Raw genomic sequence first — 22,500 nt, forward strand, 5'->3', positions numbered from 1 at the left:
GGCACATTATTCAGGGGCCTTTGAGCCGAGAAAAAAAAACGTTATCACTTCCAGCTGGTCTGGAAACGGCCCGATACACTTCTTCCTTCTTCCAGCGAAGGCTTTGGAGGTACGAGCACTGCAGTTTGCTCTATTGTGGCAAGACTGCGAGGGGCGGAGTCTCGATATTTAGATTATCGTGGCTTTAAAAGTGGCTTTTCATCAACCCCGCCGACCTCAGAGCCACCTTCCCCCAGATCACCGCGAGAGGGTTCAATTAAAATCAACAACGAATACAGAGACGAGTCCCGGCCCTCGGACATGGATCTGTAGCTGCATGGAAGATCCCTCCCCCACCCCCCACCCCCCGGCTCCAGTGACACCCGACTCCGGAGACAAAAATTCCATGTGGAAAAGTGAGAGCCGGCGACAGGTGACCCGACCTCAGGTGACCCCCCCCCCCCCCCCCCCCCCCCCCGGCAGATGGATGGGTGAAAGAGCTCGCACACATGCAGCTCTTTCACCCATCCATCTGCCAGGGGGGAAGTGGTGGGGGGGGTCACCTGAGGTCGGGCCACCTGTCGTGTCCGTCTATTCTCACCCAGGGGCAGATTTGTTTCCGTCTTTGCGAGGTCGCAATTCATGACGATATAAAAAAACACAATTACGAGTATTATATCCATTATTAATTATCATTGCAGGTCTGTTTGAATTGTTTCCGTCGTCAAACAAACGCACAAACAAACGCAAGTTTCAAGAGCAAATATATATATATATACACACAATTGTGTGCATGCGTTTTGTCTAACGTGTCCGGTTGACCTGCCCAGAATGCACCCTGTCCGCGCCCACGGTGCATCATGGGATGTGTTTCCGGGGCAGGTGGAGAGGACGGATGACACGGGCCCCTCACCATGTTTTGGTGTGGACGTGGTAGCGGTACATGTGGTCCACCAGGCCGTATTTGTTGTTGCTGAGTGCCTTGTATCCCCCGTGGAGGAACACGCAGCCGCCGGCCGCGTCGTACACGCTGCTGTGGCCGTAACCGCCCTGGACCACGGCGCCTTCGGCGGCCACCACCTGCCACGAGTTGGACCCTGGAGACACAAGAGAGGGTCCGATTTACTGCACTGGATCAAAGTGTATGATTACGAAAATAAATGAAAAGAAAAAAATTTAAAAAAGTTTTTTTTTCGATGCTTTGGCAGGTTTTTCATGCCAAAAAAAACACCAAAACGCACATTTAATTCAGCCGGTGAGACGGAGCGAGGGGAAAGCGGAGAGAGAGCGAGCCAAACAGTAAGAGAGAGGAAATTAGACTTTATTGAATTTAAAAGCCCCCCCCCCCCCCCTTTATTAGACCGTACCGTGACGCATAGCGATGAATTCCGGTGCATAGAAAACGTTATTAAAAACAAGCGGGGATTACATCATCCGAGCAGCCCGCCAATAAAGAAGAAGACACACAAACACCACAAACAAAGCCCGAAGAAGGAAGGAAGGAAATCAAAAGAGAGAATGTGCTGTCATCTGGAGCGGTAACAACACACACACACACACACACACACACACACACACACACACACACACACACACACACACACACACGAGTAGTACCGAGAGCAGGGAGAGAGAAACTGAGAAATTAAGTCAGAAAATGAACTAAGAAAGCACAAACTCTTCCTTATTAGTTTTTTTTACTTTACAAATGTAATCTGCATCAGGATTCATCACCAACGTACACCCACTGGCTGGTGACGGCTATTATTGTGACTGTAAGAATACCCACAACAGTCTTTGTAACAAGCATTCATTGTGATGAATGTCAAATGAGTCAGACTCAAGATCATCATCGTCATCATCATCTTCGTCATCTCATTGAAATGGTTTGCGTTCCCAAAAATCACCCCCCAAAAAAAAACACCTGTTCATAACTGCTTTTAATGTGTGATTGTTTGCTCTATTTTTTTTTAACGCTTTTAGGATGTTATAATTATGTTATGTTAAAGTGTCTTTGAGTACCACGAAAAGTGCCATATAAATTAAATGCATTATTATTATTATTATTATTATTATAATAGCAACGTGTTTTTTTTTTTAGCCAGACCTGTTTTCGACAAGTCCAACGATCCCTTCATGGCAGAAATGGGCGTGGCCTATGGTTCCACATAAACGGTCACGTGATGTTAGCGCACACTTCGACTCTTGTTTCATTTACTTTTATTCATTTTATGATTTCAACCACCGAAAGAGACACAACTGAACACCAAACTTTGGCTAAAAAACATCTCACGGCAGAAACCAGGAGGTCAAGCAGGGGAAGGGGGAAGCATCGCGACAACCTGAAGTGAAGTGGAGACGCGATGGAATATCCTCCGTGAGGATTCGCAGAACACGAGAGGAGGAGGGAAATATGGGAACGAGAAGGTCGACTCTCATCTGGTCTCTGGCAGCTAATTGCTGTGAACCTGCCTCTCTGAGTGGTCATTAAATCCCTTTACCTCGTAAGTCACACTCCGCTTCGACTCCCCTCTGTTCATGTTCCTGGTCGCACTGACTCTCTTAGCCTCTGAAGCCTAATGATGCTCGGTGCAGCGGTGGGGGGGAGGGGGGGGGGGGGGGGGGGGGGGGGTGATGGACACATGAGGGGAGCAGGAAGAGGGGACAAAGCAAAAAAGGTGATGGAGGTGACACAGGGGGTCAGAAACGGAGGCCTGGAGGATGAAAGGAGGGCGAAAAAGGAGATGAGAGCGAGTAAAAGAAGAGAGAGAGAGAGAGAGAGAAAAAGATGGAAGAGGGGGGAGAGGGAGGTTTGTTGAGAGAGAGAGAGAGAGAGAGAGAGAGAGAGAGAGAGAGAGGAAAACAGCCAAACAGAGAGGTAGGAGAGTGAGGGAATGCATCGGATTCATTAATCTCTGTCTTCTCCCAGACGCTGCAGCCTGGGTGCCACCTCCTCTTTATGACCGCTCGGTGTGTGTGTGTGTGTGTGTGTGTGTGTGTGTGTGTGTGTGTGTGCACACACACACACACACACACACACGTGATGCATGTCTAATGAATGGTGTGTGTACATGTGTTTTTTTTCTGTTTCGACTCTTCATTTTGGCTGCTGGTTTAAACTGTGTGACACCGCCATCTACTGGCTAAACAGGGAGACGCAATAAACGCATGCAGTAGCCTTAAGAAGCATGAGGGAAACTAAATGTGACACCCATCTCTGTGGGATGCACATGTCAAAAACAGGAAAGGTCGACTGCAACAATGACCCCCAGTGCAGACCAGAGCATTCAGTTTCTTTAAAATCAATAAAAATAGTAACCAAACAATCGCTAAAAGAAGAAGAAAATAAAAAATAAAAAAATTACCGATGTTGTACTCCTGAACTTTGTTGATGTAGCTGTAGGTCGGCGAGTAGCCGAAGAAGATCAGCATCACCCGCTCGCCGTCGGCCAGCTCCACCACGTGGGCGCTGTGGCCCTCCAGGGCGTAGGGAGGAGGCGGGGCCGGTTTCCGCGGCGACCAGGTGCGCCGGGGGATGTTGAACACCCACACCTCGTCCGTCACGTTGGATGATTTGGCCTCCAGCTTCCCACCGAACATGTAGATGTCGTCCTGGGTATAGAGGGAGGAGACTCGTGGTGAACACCTCGGAAGAACGTGGTGGTGATGATATATAATAAAAAATTATTCTACAATACACATGAAGCCAATATGAGTTAATTTTGTCGTTGAGGAAAACCAAAAGGGTGTTCTTAGTCGAATGTGGTGCTTGTAACTTCAGATGAATTTATCAATTCTATCATTTTGACTTTTTTTGCTACTCTTTATTAAACATTTCGAGCAATCGTAATTACATCCGGTCCAAAACATCTCTGGAGATTTTTTTGAGAATACAATTTCCGGTGTGAAGGTGACAATATGTTGTGCCATTTTGGCCAATAGATGGTCGCTGTAGCAACCAGCTTTAATATATCATGCTCAATTATTGACGTGTTTTATTTATCTCAAGGGACACCTCTCAATGCCTGTGTGTGTGTGTGTGTGTGTGTGTGTGTGTGTGTGTGTGTTTTAAGAGGATATATTGGCAACAATTTAATATAATATTCATTGTTGTGTTTTCATTAGTTTATAATCATCTAAATCTAAGAATCGTTTTGTTTTCGAGCCCTTCGTTTCTGCAAAGGGAGCGGGGCCCTCTCCACGAGTCCACCGCCGCCATGTTTCTCTACAGGAGCCCAGAATGGACAAAACAAAAAAAACACTGGCTCTTGCACTTTTTTTTCTAGTCCCTTTCAATCTGGGATGACTATTATGCTCTCACATCGGTGCAGCACATGCACCCGTCATGAGAGGGCCACACACACACACACACACGCACACACACACACACACGCACGCACGCACACACACACACACACACACACACACACACACACACACACACACACACACACACACTTTATGTCTGGCTGATGGAAACTTGGCAGGAAGATTGATGCTAATTGGCAACAAACAACAAACAAACTGTTCACAGGAGTTTCTGTTTAATGCACAGACTTGTTTTTTGATTGTCTTAATGCAAGTAATCAACTGGGGAAGTGTCATTCGTTAATTTATTTTACCCAATATGTTTATTTTTAAGGCTGTGTCCACAACATTGTTTTCTCTCAGAAAACCTCAGTAGCACTTACATACACAAAACTCTCCAATTTCATTCTCATCTATAATCTGAAGGTTTTGACAGAAGGATTTGTTCATGTGTCACTCATAACCTGATGCATAAAACATTTTTATTCCTAAAAACATGGCAACAAATGGACTTTGTTGAAGGCTGCCGAGAGTATTTTCTGATTTATGGGAACGATACAAAGAGATATCCAAAACAGAGCCGACGAGTGTCCGTCTTACCTGGAACAGAGCCAACGAGTGGCCGTCTTACCTGGAACAGAGCCAACGAGTGGCCGTCTTACCTGGAACAGAGCCAACGAGTGGCCGTCTTACCTGGAACAGAGCCAACGAGTGGCCGTCTTACCTGGAACAGAGCCAACGAGTGGCCGTCTTACCTGGAACAGAGCCAACGAGTGGCCGTCTTACCTGGAACAGAGCCAACGAGTGGCCGTCTTACCTGGAACAGAGCCAACGAGTGGCCGTATCGGTAGAGGGGGCCGCCGCTGCTGACCGGCACCGCGTCCCACGTGCTGCTCTCCAGGTTGTAGCTGGTACCCGGGGCAAAAAAAAAAACAGGAATACAGGAAATTCACTTGGCGTATGATCATTTTTTTATTGCCAACGCGTCTGTTGGCTATCTAAAGATTGCTGCAGTAAATGAACCAGCAGTTTTGGACTCTATAACCAAAATAATCTCTTTATTGCCTCTTAACAAGCGGTTGAGACGTCGCTTCAAAGTCAAAGTCAAATACTAATAATTTAGTGTCTGCATCTGTCAATTTGTGACCATGGAATAAGTAGCGTTACAAGTATTATTTCCAAAAAAAAATCAAAAATAGATGTTTATCTTACAGTAAGATATACGTCTTTTCATGAATTATACATTAAATATATGATATAAACCACATAAATAAATGTTACAATGAACGTTATTTTTTTTAACTTTGCTAATTAGCTTCACAAATCTTCTTCATAAAATGACAATTGAAGCGTTAGAGCACGTTTTTAGGAAATTATTTGACCTTAATATAAATTTTTTGTAAAAGACACGGCGGCATCTAGTGGATTTATTTAAGCTTTTTTCTTCTTCTCAAAGACGGATCAGTCAGGTTGAGTTAAGTTCAAAACCCTGTTTCAATAACACACAGTGACTTATAATATTGAATATGTGCTCTAGCAAACAGCTGAGGAAAAACATTAGAGGGCCATGTGACGGACGGACAGACGGGTGGCGCTGCTGCTTACTTGAGGACCATGTGGTAGTTGGAGTAGTTGAAAGAGTGGCCTCCCACCACCCACATCAGCCCAGAGTGCACCAGAGCCTCATGGGACGCCCGGCCCAGAGACTGAGCTGACGGTTTGACGCTCGGCAGCACCCAGAAGGCCTCGGTGGAGGGAACGGACAGGGAGCAGTCTGGACCTGAGTCGAAGAGAGGGAGGAGGGACACACTTTGTTCATTAGCATCTTTAACAAGCGCAGATGGTTTTAGGATGCCGTGAGGTGGACATCTGTATTTTTTTATATTTAATTGGTAAATTGCACAGGATTTTTTATTTTTATTTTATTTATTTTATTTATTTTATTTATTTTATTTATTTTATTTATTTTATTTATTTTATTTATTTTATTTATTTTATTTATTTTATTTATGTTAATTTATTTTATTTTGTTATTTGTCAATAGTCAGTGTTCACAACACAGACACACAGACACACAGACAGACACACACACACACACACACACACACACACACACACCTCTCTGTCTCACTGGTTTCTTCGCTTTCAGCTTATTTTATGAGACAACATTTAGTAGAAATCAATAAATCTAAAAACATGCCTGCAGACTTTGTGCGAGAACAATATTTTCCATACATTAATGTACTAAAAAAAATTAATTATTTGGAAATAAATGTGTGTTTTCACTGAACTTGATTACGGGAAAGATGATATTATACTATATATGATAATATTCCATATTTGTCATTTACTAAAGATGGACCAAAAGACTCTAATTCTAAATAAACTTGTGTTAACACTATTACTCCAGAAGGGGGCAGCATTTCATCATCTGATCTACCTTCCCTGGATGTAACATCTGGTGTGGTTATATTATAATATAAACAACAACAATAATATTAATAACAATAATGGATCAAATTGAGTAGGAAAAAAAAGACAGTTTGTCAGGTAAACCGGGCACAGAACAATTAAACATTTGTATAATGTTGATTACACACAACTTAATCAATAAAATAGAGTCTCGGATTGATGCTTCAGAAAAATATGAAAACAAAAACAGAAGATTATTCACGTACAACACAAACATGAATCATTATAAGCCTGGAATCTGGCAGCGTCCTTTGCATTTTGTAAATCTGTCCGTTCCATTTTTTTTTTAGATTAGCAAAGGAAACACCCAGCTATTTTTTTATTAATTTTTAATTTTTTTTTTTTTTAACTACACACCAGTGTAAAGTTTGCATTCACATACCAGCACCCCGCTGGATCGTCGTAAAGTTGCTCTGGGAACATTGTTGCAAGATAAACAACTAAAATAATGAAGCCGGCTAACATCTTTTGTTTTATGGCACCTAAAAAGTATCGAATCAGGCAACATTATGTTGAGCATAAACAGGCTTTTTGCATCTCCTCCTATTGTCCGTTTTCCTCGCTGAATAATGGACTAAACTAAAACGTCAATAAGACCCTCTTCATCACGAGAACAGCGGTATTTGTTTTGCAGAATAATAAACACAGGCATTGGCCTCATTGCTGCTGATTGCAGAATAAAGATATGGAGGTGCAACAATTAATTAAATAATTAATTAAATGGCGCACAGTAAGGAAGCATGAAAAAACATTGTGAACTCAATTAGGTTGAAACGTAAATGTTTGCAGCTGTTGTTTAAAAAAAAGAAAGCATTTCAATATCAGTGTAAACCAGGCGCTCACTAATTATTAAATATGGTCTCTTCGGTTCTCGTCGTCCAGCTGCACCGGACTCCTGAGTCTCCACATTTAATGTGAAGAAAATTCACATTATTTGGATTTGTGGCCAACGAGGCTGTTAGTACGACCGAGTTCAGACATTTACGAAGTGGAAAATCCTCGATAGACATCTTATATTAATCTATTAATCTAATCTTATCCAACTAAAGATACGGGGGCCTCGTATCATTTCCCCTCCTCCGGATTTTTACATAAAAAAACTAACCAAAACACACTCAATATGTTGCATTACCATGCAGGAAAATGTGCAAAGAAACATGTATTTGTAAAAAAAATATATATATATATACATATACACACACATATATATATATATAAATAAATATATGTATATTTATTATATATAAATAAATATATGTATATTTATTATATATAAATAAATATATGTATATTTATTATATATATATTTATTATATATATATATATTTTTTTAATTTATTTAAGCCAGACATTTAGACGTGTTTGACCTTCAATAATCAGTAAATCACTGCCTCATGGCATCAGCAACATTACAGATGAAGTAATAAATAAGGTCAGTTTAGATAATACACATCATATCTCTGGCCCGCTCCCGTCCTTAAATCATCACCATCACCTTCCTCCTCTAAGACACGTCTCGCCATTCTGGCCAAACTCCCAAAAAAAATTAAAAAAAATAAAAAAGACCACAGAGTCTCTCAGTTCACGTCGTCAGTTCATCCACACAGCTGATGATTAATGTGCCCTGCTTCCTCTTCCTCTTCCTCTTCCTCTCCTCTCACCTTGCCAGCTGTCGTTGCAGACGCACAGCTTCTCCCCCGTCAGGTCGCAGTAGCCGCGGCCCGGGCTGCCACAGTTGCCCCGGCAGTACGGGATGTCGCAGGCTTCTCCTTTCCAGTACTCCTCGCACTCGCAGTACACGCGACCCGACGCCGAGTTGGCCGTGCTGCACCTGCCGTGGCCCGAGCAGTTGTTGGGGCAGGAGTTGACCCTGAAGGAGACATGTACGCAGTCAGAACAGGAAGTGGAGGTCAAAGGTCAGCGGGGCCGACGGAGGTGAGGTTGATGGCTGGCAGCGACGTCAGGCCGCTACAGCGTTGCGGTTTCTCTTGCTTTTAAGTAATGATGCATTATTTAGCTCGCCTCATCAATATTTTTTTGTTTAAACGTCACATTAAATGACTGTCTGTCATATGAAAGTGTTTTTTTTGTGTGTGTGTGCCGACTTAACAACTCTGCAGCTTGTTTTTGTGCCACTTTTCTGTGTTTTTTTTTGGTACCGTTTCAGCGTGCTCATTAAATCACATCTCACAGTTATATTTAGGAAAACAAGCTCTAGTTCACTCTCTCTCCGCTCGCCACCCGAAACAGCACCAACGCACAGACGGACACAATTAGCCGTTGAAGAAAGTGGAACATGTGGCTGCCATCGTGTCCGATACGTTTCTAAGAAGTTGGTGGGGAGACTAAAATGAGAGTGAATGAACTCAGAGGACACCTCTCAGTACTTGTGACCAGAACTGTGTGTGAGGCGTCCTTGTTTATGTTGAAAAGAAATAACAACCTACAAGTGGAGAATGAACTATATTTAAACCCGTATAATGCTCTCCAACTCATGCGGTTATGATCAATAATGCATTCTGGAAGGGGAACGTAGTCCCGACATCAGTCATTATTCTACAATAAAAAAAGGCAGCGGAGCATCACTGGACTCCATTGAATCCATGATAAAATATGAACATCAGAGCACAACAATCTGACGTACTGTAGCACTAAACTCAGTGGTTTGTTTGAGAGCGGTGCTTTTTCTATCGAGTCTGAATGCACTTATTGGAAGTGGCTCCGGACATAGATTGTCTGCCAATTAAATGTAATGATACAAGGAACCATGGGACGGGCAAGAGAGATGGAGCAAGGCCGATATAATTCAAACGAGAGATGCTTTCAGAAGGACATAAAAGAAAATTACACAAAGGAGACAATAAGGGACAATTATATGTCCACAAACTAGGACCTTAAATAGCCGGTAAAAAACACTGATTGGCCAAACATAACACACCATCCCGCTGTAATTTTAGATAAATACAGAAGTCAAGGACCAGAGGTAGAAAAATCATCTTTTTGTTTCTACAATATGTGTGTGCTGCTGTGACGAGAGGGTCGGCATGACAACCCTTACCCCACTCTCAGTGTGTGTGTGCACATGCGTGTGTGTGTGTGTGTGCCGAGAGGCTCGAGGCTGTGGACTGTCCTCACAGACCGTAGCTGGCAGAATATTCTAACCAGCAAAGAATAGGAGGTTTACATCTCAGCTACAAATATATTTAATCTAATGGAGACAAATGTGTTTTTTCTCAAATTAGGTGATTAAAGTAAATTGTGTCGACCACGTTGGGTTGGTTTGACGTAAATGTCAAAAAGCTACAATTACAAAACATTTCATTCAAACAAAAGAACCTTTCAAAACATGAACATTTTAGAGATTATTTCCCCGTTTATTAAAATCATCCCAACATTTTGGAGCGATTCATCAGCAGGAATGTCCAATTAATTTCTATGCTAGAGACGAGATGCGAGATTAGCTCACGGCTAACGGCGCCAACGGGGCGAACAGTGCGAACTGCGGCAAAAAAAAGTGCTGTCAGAGCTAACGGCGGAGTCGCGGCCGTGAGCTAGCCAGTGGGGCTCGCTCCCACGCACCGACATGCACCGACATGCACCGACATGCAGCGACATGCAGACATGCAGCGACATGCACAGACATGCAGCGACGTGCACCGACATGCACCGACATGCACCGGCGTGCAGCGACGTGCACCGTCATGCAGCGACATGCACAGACATGCACCGACATGCACCGACATGCAGCGACGTGCACCGACATGCACCGAAAAAAAAAAGGTAGATACAGCTCCTTGTATTTAACCGTACCAATATTGTTTTTTATATTTCTCAATTGTTTTATAATCTTGGAAAAAATACCCGGTTTTCGAGTTTGGTTCGGACACTTTATGGGTTAAATTAAATTGTGTTCGCTAGCTACTATAACTAATCACAGACTTTCATATCCTATATCCAAATGGAGCTGGTTCACATGTTAACTAGAAGTACACTAACACATTTACGATACCTCTATTTATCTATAACACAGTTTTATAACCTTTAACGTTATAACGTTTTAGTCCAAAGACCACCTTTTTTTTTAATTCATTTGTTTTTACTTTAAAACTTTAATATAATATTTCTATAAGACTTTCAGATGTTTTGACAGAGTAGATGAGTGCATGTCAAAAGAAAGAAAACATCTTAATGTTCCAGCAGAAAATAGCTGTGTGCCAACCAACAAACCAACCCCAGTCTCGCCCATAATACACTTTCCATCATGGCCCGTCACGACAGGCACAAAGCCGCCTGGTCTGTGGGTAAGATGCGGTGACGTGGTGGACACAGATGCACAGTACTGGTGCGTACTGTTCTGTACAAGTGACCTTTGAGTATGGTTGGGGAAACAACAGCAGCGCAACAAAGACCGCCATAATGGGCCCTCACATTTCACGTTAGCTAGTAAGCTGTAGCTAGCTGAGCATCAGCTGGATGACGGCATGAAGCAGCTCAACTTGAAACTATTTTTTATTTGGCTCTTTTTTTACTATGAAGAGGTGGTCCTCAATACCTAATGAATATTAATGTTCCCTAAAAGCACCTTTTGTTGCTTTAAGTTTAATAAAAATGCACTGGTTCTTCCTCACACTGATCACTTAATGTTTTTAGCAAAAACCATAATTACGAAATGTTAATGTTCACTGACAAACTATCATTAACATAACAGTATAAAACTATACCATCTGACAGCCGGTACGACGGACACATTTTTACCAGCAGACATTGTGATTCGTTTTAGCAGAAACAGGTGAAATTAATTTCATTAACGAGGACTCGGTACCATTAAGTGTCCCAGTTATTCATTGCAGGGTCCCAGCTCAATATCCTCTTAATATGACTCATTAAAGGAGAGCTATCAAAGAGTTTTATGTTCCCAGCATTGCTTTTCTTTCCCCCTCCCCCCAGGTCAAATGTTAAATGCATGTAATAAAATTAACTACCTACAGATTATCACAGGGAGACTGGAACACACGGTCTGAACTCTGCACCCGATGTCCTTTATCCATTTCCCCAAATTGTGTTTTTTTTAATGACCTTTGTACGATGCTCTTTGTTATATTTTTGGCTGTCATATATGGTTGTTGATATTGATATTCTGTTCTGCTCTTTGTGCAAAGCAAATTCACAATATATTTCATCCGTTCATTTATAGCCTACTGATGAATACCTCGATACCCTAAGCCCTGAAATGTGCAGCCAAAAACTGTTTTCCAGACTTTAGACATTAATATCTCCACATATTTTCTCTTACCGTTCAAACTGAATTCAAAACTTCTATCCCCCTCTGATCTTTTGCAAGTTGAACTGTGGAGATCGCCCTTACCAATCTCTATATGAATGACCCCCATGCAAGCGAGCCAGCACTCGCAACAAGCTACCAACCGTCATTGACGTTATTAATGACGTTATTAATGACACCCGTGCTTTTCCTGCTAGGAGCTGCCAAAATGTCAGCTGTGCAGAAAGGCTCAATTAGCTAGCTAGTGGCAGAAGTAACTAGCCAACGTTGCAAATTAACTAGCTAAGTGACAACCTCACATTAGCTAGTGTTCAGCTAACGCTAATGTGAGGTTTCAGAGGTCTAAAGTATGAAAGCTATTTAGTAGAATATATAGCATTCACCTCCTTTTTTGGTGCATATGACAATACAAATATCTTGAATCTTGAATAAATAGGTGTGTGTTTAATATTCACAATCTTTTTGTGGTCGCCACCAATCCCTGAGTAAAAATAAATCTGTCTCTTTAGATGCTAGTTGTCTGCTGATTGGTGCTGCATATAGAGTGAACAGCGGGTTTTGTCAGACATTTGTGCGTCAGACTCGGAAGGGGGAAGAGAGACGAGAAAAAAAGGAGTTTCGGCAGGTCCGAGGTGGAGACGTACGAGTAGGCGATGCTGAAGCCGGTCAGGTTGTAGGCCGCGTCGCTGAAGAAGTGAAGCAGAGCGTAGCCGGACGTCGTCACGACCTCCGGGACCGTCTCATTGCCCCTCGTCGATGGTACTACCAGACCACTGACAAAGAGACAGAAAGAGAAGGAGACTAAGAAAGACAGACCATCGCCCCTTTTATCAACAACAACAACAACAAAAGTAATAATGTTAAAAAGCATTTGTGAAAAAAGAAAAAAGAATTTCATTTGAGCAATTGCAGGCCCCACTAAAAGAACATGACGGCGATTAGCCTTAAAGTCAAAAGAACATTGCAGTGCAGTCGTTTTTTTTTATTTGTATCCGTTTGATGAGGTTTTACAGTTGGGGGTTGGGTTTTTTTCTTATAGCTCTGTCTGTCTCTTTTAATAAATGCAATGTACCGCAAATGCACGCTCGTCCAAAATGAGGAGTCGAAGCCACCTCCCTGCGGCAACCACAGCCTCCCCCCCCGAACATAAGTATGTACCCGTCTGTAATAAACAATGTAAGCTTATTTATTGTTGGTAATTATGCGACACAAGTCGAGCCTTTGTGTTAAATGTCAGATAATCTTTCCTCGGTTGGAAAAGGCCAAATTAGCTCCTTCCTATCCTGGGAGCAACTGAACTCTCAAAAGGCCTCAATTGAGTAGAAAGCGGAAGGTTGTTAAATTCTTGTGGCATTGCTTTCTTTTTCTTCTTGTCAAATGAAAAAAATGCCACCCACATGCTTGTAGATTGTCCTTTTGGGGGGGGGCCTTTCAGGGCTGATGTGAGTAATTGCAATATTTTCCTTCTTTTATTGCTGCATCGTGATACTATGGAAATTAGAAGGCCCTTGGTTTTCCTATACGTGAAGTCATTGAAGCTGTGCCAAAGGCTACCCGAGTAATTTCCATATCCCCCCCCCCCCCCCCCCCCCCCCCCCCGCACCCAGCTCTCTCCCACTCTGAATGGCGGGCGCTCACCTGAAGACGGCAATCAAAGGGGCGTAAATGGAGTCTCCATCGTAGACGTACATGTGGTCCCAGCTGCACTCTGTGGCAAAGTGATTGAAGCGCAGCCTGAGTACTGCATTAGGACTGGGAGACAGAGGAGACAGAACACAGGACGGATGGGTATGATTAAAAATACATTCGAAGAATATAGATTACCCATATGCTTCATTTCATTCTCACCTGTGAACACAAATTGACACACAGTGCCTCAGAAAAACCTTTTCGCTATGAAGTCTTTTGGTTTCTTAATGCAAAAGGTGTGTTTCCATGTGCACTATTATCCCAATTATGCTTTTATAGATAGATAGATAGATAGATAGATAGATAGATAGATAGATAGATAGATAGATAGATAGATAGATAGATAGATAGATAGATAGATAGATAGATAGATAGATAGGTAGATAGATAGATTGATAGATTGATAGATTGATGGATAGATGAAAGTCTTCAAGAACGTATCCCTTTGGACAGTAGATGTTGTGTTAATAGTTCTGATTGGGAAATGGGATTTCTGATCTGAAAAACAGTGGTGGAGAGAAGCTCAGTGGGTCCCTGGAAAAGTAGAGATACATCCACTTGGCACTCGCTGAATAATCAAAAGAAATCTTTTAATCTTCTGGATCAGAAGCCTGGCATTAAAAAAGTCAACAAAGTCATCAGAACCCATGAATATCAATGCTAAACGCAAAAGGCAATGTGTGTGGCAAAGTGATGTTGGATAAACAGACCTAACCGGTACCTTTAGGTCCCTTTAGTTGGTGTTTGTGTTTACGTGTCCCCAATAGTTTGAACAAAGGCCTACGAAGCTCCGGAAGTCTAAAGCTGTGAAAAGCCGACCCGAAGCCGCTCTCGAGTGCAACCGGAGCTCAGCGAGCGAACTGGGAGTAAACGGGAGCGCCACATTAGTACCAGTGGATCCAGTTGCCCAAGAACAAAGACACGGTTGTTCTATCCAAAGCTGGATAACCTCCAGGTTGAGAGTGCGTTTACTTAACGACAACATATAGTAGATGGAAGGGAGTAAAATGTGCTATTATTTGATAAATGAAATAGAGACAAAAGAGCATGCCGATATGTTTGAAATGCAATAGATGTAAAGTGGAGCTTTTAGTGGAGCTTTTGACCCGCTTTGCGGTGCAAGAATTGAGATGATTCATTCATCCCCAGTGGGTCGTAGATATATCTACGAGTCCATGGCATTTCAATCCATAGTTCAAATTTGAGTTTGAGGATTTGGGGCGATTGGAATAAAATGGACTCGACAATATTCATAAATCGTCTTTCCAAAGATTTTACAGAGCCTGAACCTTCCATCAATATTTCCCCCTGGGGCTGATGGACATCTGCAGCCAGAATCTGACCTCCCAGAGCATCCACAGACTATTAAGAGAGACACAACGCTAAACACAACGTATTTCATCCAGATGTTTGCTTCCAGGTGTCAACAATTAAAACGTATCCGTCATTACAATAGATATCTCTGTGTGCATTGCAGTGCATGCCCCTCTGAGCAGTTATTGGCCACAAAGCAACGGAGCACAACAACTACATATAAAGACAAACTGCTTCTATTTACCCAGTAAAAAAAAAAAAGAAGCTCTCTTTAATCGGACGCCCTTCAGAAATATCACAGTTTTTAACCAAGTAGAACAAAGTAAGATAAATGATGGAAGAGGAGATACTTACTATCCTTCTATGAGCCAAGTGCATTTGGTCTTGTACTTGTAGTTCACCGGTCCATCTGTGAGAATGCCGGACAGGTCTGTTAACCTAAAGGGGAACATACAGGTGAGGGAGGGGGAGCAGTTTAGTCTGATATTCAGTGATTATAATAAGAAAAAACGTTGTATGCTTTATCGAAGCAAAACAACAACAAAAAACATCTTGCATCAAACTGTTTGGCGACACGCTTTATTCAGCTGCTCCTCAAAATGTTATTGTGACCAAAACGAGGGATGCCCTGTAGTCTACTGGAGCAATTTGCATCTATTCTTAGGAGCGACCCACACTGTTCCTCGAGCTATTTTAAAAAGGAACTGGCCAAAATCTTTTTTTTAAAAAGCAGAGGTTTGCTCCAAAAAAAAACGGAAACAAAACCCTTTAAAAAAAAAACACACACAATTTATGTGGAAAAAGAATGACTTTAAATCAATTAAATCCCAGCAGCTTGCTGCTCCAGCGCCCGACCGAACATGACGTTCATATTGATGTCCTGCTCCCTCTGTGCCATATTCAATAATTCTTAATGCTCGTACTGATTGCTAGATTCCCTTTAAAGATGATGGACGGCGCTAATTAGACGTCTAATTAAACAGCTGCGTGGAGCATCAACAGAGGGGATTGTGGCTCACCTGGTCCCTGAGGCACCGTTTAAGCTCCTGGCTTTTCATAATCAATAACAATAGAACGTTTTCGGGGAACTCGACAAATGTGATTTCATATAAAATAGTTTCCTTGAACTCTCCGACGAAAGAGAAGCGTTTCAACCCAAAAAAAAAAAGGCGAGCGCCTTCAGTGGTATAAGTCAACACGTGTATTATGTTGCAGCGCCTGGAAGGCACCTGCTCCTCTTATTGAAGTCCTCCTCAGCTGACGGAGATCTAACGTTACACCTGCCCGCATCATCTGCATCCTGCACTCCGGCTAAGTAGATTTCCGTGCCCTCGGCGCCGCGTAACACAAGACTTGCCAATGCAGAAGCGTCTCGCAGCATGTACAGTACACGGCCGCTCATACATTATTTAACTTTGGGCCTGATGGAGGTTCTTTTCCCTTTCAGCTTGATGAAAAGATGAGAAAAAGAAATCTCTCCACACTGCAGGAATACGTCCGTGAGTATAGTCGTAATTATGCACGAATACTGTAAATATTATATTATAATATTGTAAACACTGTATTTGGGATTACAAAGCGTGTGTCAGCCTGAGCCCGGAATGAAGGAAACACGGGGTGGCGGAACAACAACATCCCTCTGAAGCGGATAAAAAAAAAACATGACGTCGTGTCAAGGTAATACAGTGCGTTGTCTCTGTTGCCATGGCGACCCCGGAGTGACATATTCATGTGGCAATTGTAATAATCACATTGTTGCCTCGAGTGAGTGAGTGAGTGAGTGAGTGAGTGAGTGTGTGTGTGGGTGTGTGTGTCTGTTGAACACCTGTCAATCAAAGTAATCCCATTCTGTTGCTGCATATAGGGGAAGGTGAAATTGGAGACAAGCACACACACACACACACACACACACACACATCAGTATCACGGGCGATGAAGGCATCGCAGCGTGCATCGGTTTTGACAGGATGTCACTGTGTGTGTGTGTGTGTGTGTGTGTGTGTGTATATGTGTGTGTGTGTGTGTGTGTGTATACGTGTGTGTGTGTGGCCACACTGGTGCGCTGCCAGATCAGACGTGCAGCGAGAAAAATAGGGAATGAAACTAATTCTTATTGTGTCTTCTGGGTAAGAAGGCGTGTAATGAGATTTTTTTATTATTATTTTTTTTATTTAAACCCGAGCCACAATGTGCTTTACTGGGTCGGCGGTTACAATAAAGCACTTAATAAGATTAAGTTGAACGTATCAATAGATCAAATTAGAATAAATGATAATAAAAAAAAAACGAAGCAAAGAGTGCGAGCGAAATAATAAACGTGGCCGTTCAACTTTGGCGAGTCTGGCTACTGAAGGTTTTACTGTCGCGGCCTCTCTTTAACAAAGGACCTTAAACAAAGCAGAAAAACACAACACCACCACCATCATCATCATCATCATCATCATCATCATCATCATCATCGTCAGTCAGCACGAGATTAGGAGCACGCCGGGCAACGAGAGAGAAAAGAGGGAGAGACAGATTGCAGCGCAGCCGGACACTGACACAGTAAACGCTAGAATCCTGCCAATAAAACACACACACACACACACACACACACACACACACACACACACACACACACACACACATATGGACACAGACACATGAGGTTTAAAAAAAAGGGCGTGATAAAGAAAAAGGGCAGGCTCAGGCCCTTTAGTTGGCTCCGCCCCCTCACTTCTTCCTGTTCTATCCATCTCCCCCCCCCCCCCCCCCCCCCATCCATCCCTGATGGTCACAGTTTGAACCTCTGGCTCTAATCCCAGATTAAAAAAAAAAAAAAGAGACACATATTCCAGTCGTGTTGCCGCAATGCCCGACTCAAATGACGACGGCGAAAGGAATGCATTTTTATCTTTTTCGCTTCCTCGCTGAAGATGACACATGAATACTGTAGATTAAGTATATTGTCTTTTGCCCAAGTCTAATTACAGCAGCAGTGTGATTATTATATAAGACCACATTGCACTTTCTACCAAGATGTGGATTTAAAATGCAATTTGTTGTGCTTTGAGACGAGAACGCCAATCGCTGAGTCTGTTTTTAAGACGATGCTTTGAACGCTTTTTTGTCCCGTTTTATTGAAAATACAAACAATGTTTATTGTAAATCAACAACATCCAAAAAAAAAAGTAAGTCGGTGGTTCTCAAATGGGGGCTACGTGAAAGCACTCCAGGAGTTACGCGAGATCCCTGGATCCATTAATAAATCCTTTAAAAACAGTTAGTTAATAAACATTCAGTGAAATATAAGTTGTATATATATTCTATATTAAATCAGACACTGGTGGCACGGCGCTGTGTTTTACTTTTTATTTTATTTTTTTCAACCGGAAATGCTTCGCAGGTACCATTTCACAGAGGGTTGAGAACCACTGCAATAACAGTTTAATCATCAGAGTAAAATACTTATTATTCATTGTCTCTTGTAGCCATTAACACCCACAGTGTTCAAGCTTAGAGCCTCGGTGTGGCTCTCCTCACGCAAGTCTTGGTTAAGTGGAAAACTATGCAGAGAGCATAAAAACATGCGAAAAAGGTAGATCCCATTCATAGTTAATGAGCAGCTGACTGGAGAGGCCCAAAGAACCACCACTTCAAAAAACGCCTCTCCCTTAGAATAAGACACGCACACACACACACACACACACACACACACACACACACACACACACACACACAGACACAGCTGAGGTGACACATGGTGACCAGGGACAGCAGACAGTCGAAGGAGTTCACAGCATGAAGTCACATCTTTCGGGCGATGGCGGCCGAGGAAGCGTGAAGGCAGAGGCCGATGATGAAGAGGCCGATGAAGAGGCCGATGATGAAGAGGCCGATGAAGAGGCCGAGGAGATAAAACGGAGAGGGAGACGAGGGGATGAGGTATAGGAGGAAGAGAGTCCGGCACCCTTTGAAATATTCATCTGCTCCGGGTGAATAATTGATGGCGTACAGGAGACAGATGGATGAGGCAGAGACGAGGAGGATAGCGACAGAGACACATATATATGGAGAGAGAGAGAGAGAGAGAGAAAGAAAGAGAGAGAGAGAGACTTCAGGTAATAAAAAGCTACAAATGACCCGTTTTGTTTCCTCTGTCGCTGTCATAGGTCGACCATGAACACTAAACCCGACACTTTGTTTACCACTTCATGGAACGCACCCTTTACGAAAACAACAAATTAAGGTTTCCGGCTATTAGACATTTTTATCTGAAAAGATATTTCCAGAAAAATTGCCTCGATGACATCATAACGCGTCTCGTCTACGTTGCTTTGAAAGCAAGCAAAAGTGCATTATTGTTACGGCCTCGTGTTTGCCGCACGTGGCAGCAAACATTAATAAAAAATGGAATAAAAGAATTAAAAACACTCGTATCATTAAATATGAATGATGATTGCAAATGGACGAGGGACCTCGACAGTAAGACGACCAGTGAGTAATTAGTCAGGTGGTACACTCTGTTATTCTAAGAAGCCCCAACATCAATTTGTCACATGGTTGAGTCCGCGTCAATTTTATTTAATTGGCTGCACACAATGGAGGAATGTTTCAATTAGCACTTGGTTTAGCGGTCCTCCAGAGTCCTCCAGAGTCCCCCAGAGTCCCCTAGAGTCCTCCAGAGTCCTCCAGAGTCCCCTAGAGTCCTCCAGAGTCCTCCAGAGTCCTCCAGAGTCCCTCATTTCAGGCTACTTCACTGATGAGCACATGTGGCGGTAAGAAACTAGCAACGGACGAAGACCCCTAGCTTCAGTGAATACAGTTGGAAACAATGCAAGTTTTAAATATATATATTCAAAACGCATTACTTTAAAAACATATTTTACGAGGACAGAAATCTACAACTACAGCTCCCAGGAGCCTTTGCTTCTTTTCCATAGTGTCACGATGTAGCCCCACAGCGTCAGCAGATTAAAAAAAAATTAAAAAAAATAAATAAATGTAATGCGCTTTAAATGGAAACACAAAATCTAATTACGCCGGTATCGGCTTTTAAAAAAAAAAAAAAAGGAGCAACGGCCGAGATGTGACGTGACGTCCCTCTGGGACTGAATTACACAACCAAAGTTAAGTAGACTGTCCGGTCCCTTAAAATGAAAGAAAAGAAAATGAAGTGGAGTTAAACCGACAGGTCCGTGAGGGTTTTCAGGACGCTTGTTGTATTGATTTTCTCTCTCCTGCGCTACAACAACGGGACATTTCGGTATAACCACTGGATTGCGCAACAGCGTGGCGACACACTCATGCGAGAGAGAGAGAGAGAGAGAGAGAAAACACAAACCGCAACGTACAAAAGGCCTTCAGTGGCGGCGGTGGAGTCTGCCGAGAGTGACATCACCGCGAGTAACAAACAAGACGTGCTTGTTTGTGTCCAGATCGACCACGAAGGGACTCCACGCCTCTTTTCACTCCCCCAACGCCGGTCATCGCGCGGTCGGCTTAACCCCTTCGGACGCCACGCCCCCTGAGAGTCATTCAGAAGTGACTTCACTTTGCGACAATGTCCTTCCTCATGAGAAGACAGACAGACAGACAGACAGACACACACACACACACACACACACGTTTTAGTAAAAAAGGAATTGTATAAATTCACAGGCTTGAAAGTCCTCCAAGGATAACGGCGCTCGGTGCCTTTAGGGTCTTAGACTCAAGGCGGTGACTCATTCCAGTGAACTGTACAAGGCACACAACGATGCACATTGCGCAACACACTGGCTTTCCCTCTGAGGCCGGCCACACCCCTCCCTTCATTACACTACACACAAAACCCGCCAGCATATTTATTAGTTTCAGAAATAGTCCAGAAATGCAATGTATTTATCAGTTTGGGGGTTTTGTTTTTCGTGTCACTCAGGACAGAAATTACCCCGTACGTTTTGTTGCCGTGGTTTGTTGCCCAGACCCCAACGTACGTTTTGTTGCCGCGGTTTGTTGCCGCGGTTTGTTGCCCAGACACCAACGTACGTTTTGTTGCTGTGGTTTGTTGCCCAGACCCCAACGTACGTTTTGTTGCTGTGGTTTGTTGCCCAGACCACAACGTACGTTTTGTTGCTGTGGTTTGTTGCCCAGACCCCAATGTACGTTTTGTTGCTGTGGTTTGTTGCCCAGACCCCAACGTACGTTTTGTTGCTGTGGTTTGTTGCCCAGACCCCAATGTACGTTTTGTTGCCGCGGTTTGTTGCCCAGACCCCAACGTACGTTTTGTTGCCGCGGTTTGTTGCCCAGACCCCAACGTACATTTTGTTGCCATAGTTTGTTGCCCAGACACCAACATACGTTTTGTTGCCGCGGTTTGTTGCCCAGACACCAACGTACGTTTTGTTGCCGTGATTTGTTGCCCAGACTCCAATGTACGTTTTGTTGCTGTGGTTTGTTGCCCAGACCCCAATGTACGTTTTGTTGCTGTGGTTTGTTGCCCAGACCCCAACGTACGTTTTGTTGCTGTGGTTTGTTGCCCAGACCCCAATGTACGTTTTGTTGCCGTGGTTTGTTGCCCAGACCCCAACGTACATTTTGTTGCTGCAGTTTGTTGCCCAGACCCCAACGTACGTTTTGTTGCTGTGGTTTGTTGCCCAGACCCCAATGTACGTTTTGTTGCTGTGGTTTGTTGCCCAGACCCCAACGTACGTTTTGTTGCTGTGGTTTGTTGCCCAGACCCCAATGTACGTTTTGTTGCCGCGGTTTGTTGCCCAGACCCCAACGTACGTTTTGTTGCCGCGGTTTGTTGCCCAGACCCCAACGTACATTTTGTTGCCATAGTTTGTTGCCCAGACCCCAACGTACGTTTTGTTGCCGCGGTTTGTTGCCCAGACACCAACGTACGTTTTGTTGCCGTGATTTGTTGCCCAGACTCCAATGTACGTTTTGTTGCTGTGGTTTGTTGCCCAGACCCCAATGTACGTTTTGTTGCTGTGGTTTGTTGCCCAGACCCCAATGTACGTTTTGTTGCCGTGGTTTGTTGCCCAGACCCCAATGTACGTTTTGTTGCCGTGGTTTGTTGCCCAGACCCCAACGTACATTTTGTTGCTGCAGTTTGTTGCCCAGACCCCAACGTACGTTTTGTTGCCGTGGTTTGTTGCCCAGACCCCAACGTACGTTTTGTTGCTGTGGTTTGTTGCCCAGACCACAACATACGTTTTGTTGCTGTGGTTTGTTGCCCAGACCCCAATGTACGTTTTGTTGCCGCGGTTTGTTGCCCAGACCCCAACGTACGTTTTGTTGCCGCGGTTTGTTGCCCAGACACCAACGTACGTTTTGTTGCTGTGGTTTGTTGCCCAGACCCCAACGTACATTTTGTTGCCGCGGTTTGTTGCCCAGACCCCAACGTACGTTTTGTTGACACGTTTTGTTGACACGTTTTGTTGACACGTTTTGTTGCCCAGACCCCAACGTAAGTTTTCTTGACACGG

The 22,500-nt window shown here is 43.4% G+C and overlaps 1 protein-coding gene across 1 annotated transcript in view; it reads right to left on the bottom strand.

The window, feature by feature from the left end:
- atrnl1a (attractin-like 1a) overlaps positions 1-22,500 on the bottom strand; it is a 229,704-nt gene that overhangs the window by 191,285 nt on the left and 15,919 nt on the right. Inside the window, exons 2-9 of the mRNA XM_034552473.1 lie at positions 15,398-15,481; positions 13,679-13,792; positions 12,685-12,813; positions 8,421-8,629; positions 5,893-6,067; positions 5,105-5,195; positions 3,345-3,591; positions 893-1,076 (exon numbers count right to left, since the gene is read on the bottom strand). Coding sequence (XP_034408364.1) covers positions 893-1,076; positions 3,345-3,591; positions 5,105-5,195; positions 5,893-6,067; positions 8,421-8,629; positions 12,685-12,813; positions 13,679-13,792; positions 15,398-15,481 — 1,233 coding nt within the window. The remainder of the gene's footprint in view (positions 1-892; positions 1,077-3,344; positions 3,592-5,104; positions 5,196-5,892; positions 6,068-8,420; positions 8,630-12,684; positions 12,814-13,678; positions 13,793-15,397; positions 15,482-22,500) is intronic.

The sequence above is a fragment of the Cyclopterus lumpus genome, chromosome 15, assembly GCF_009769545.1.
Source record: "Cyclopterus lumpus isolate fCycLum1 chromosome 15, fCycLum1.pri, whole genome shotgun sequence".
Lineage (NCBI taxonomy): Eukaryota > Metazoa > Chordata > Actinopteri > Perciformes > Cyclopteridae > Cyclopterus > Cyclopterus lumpus.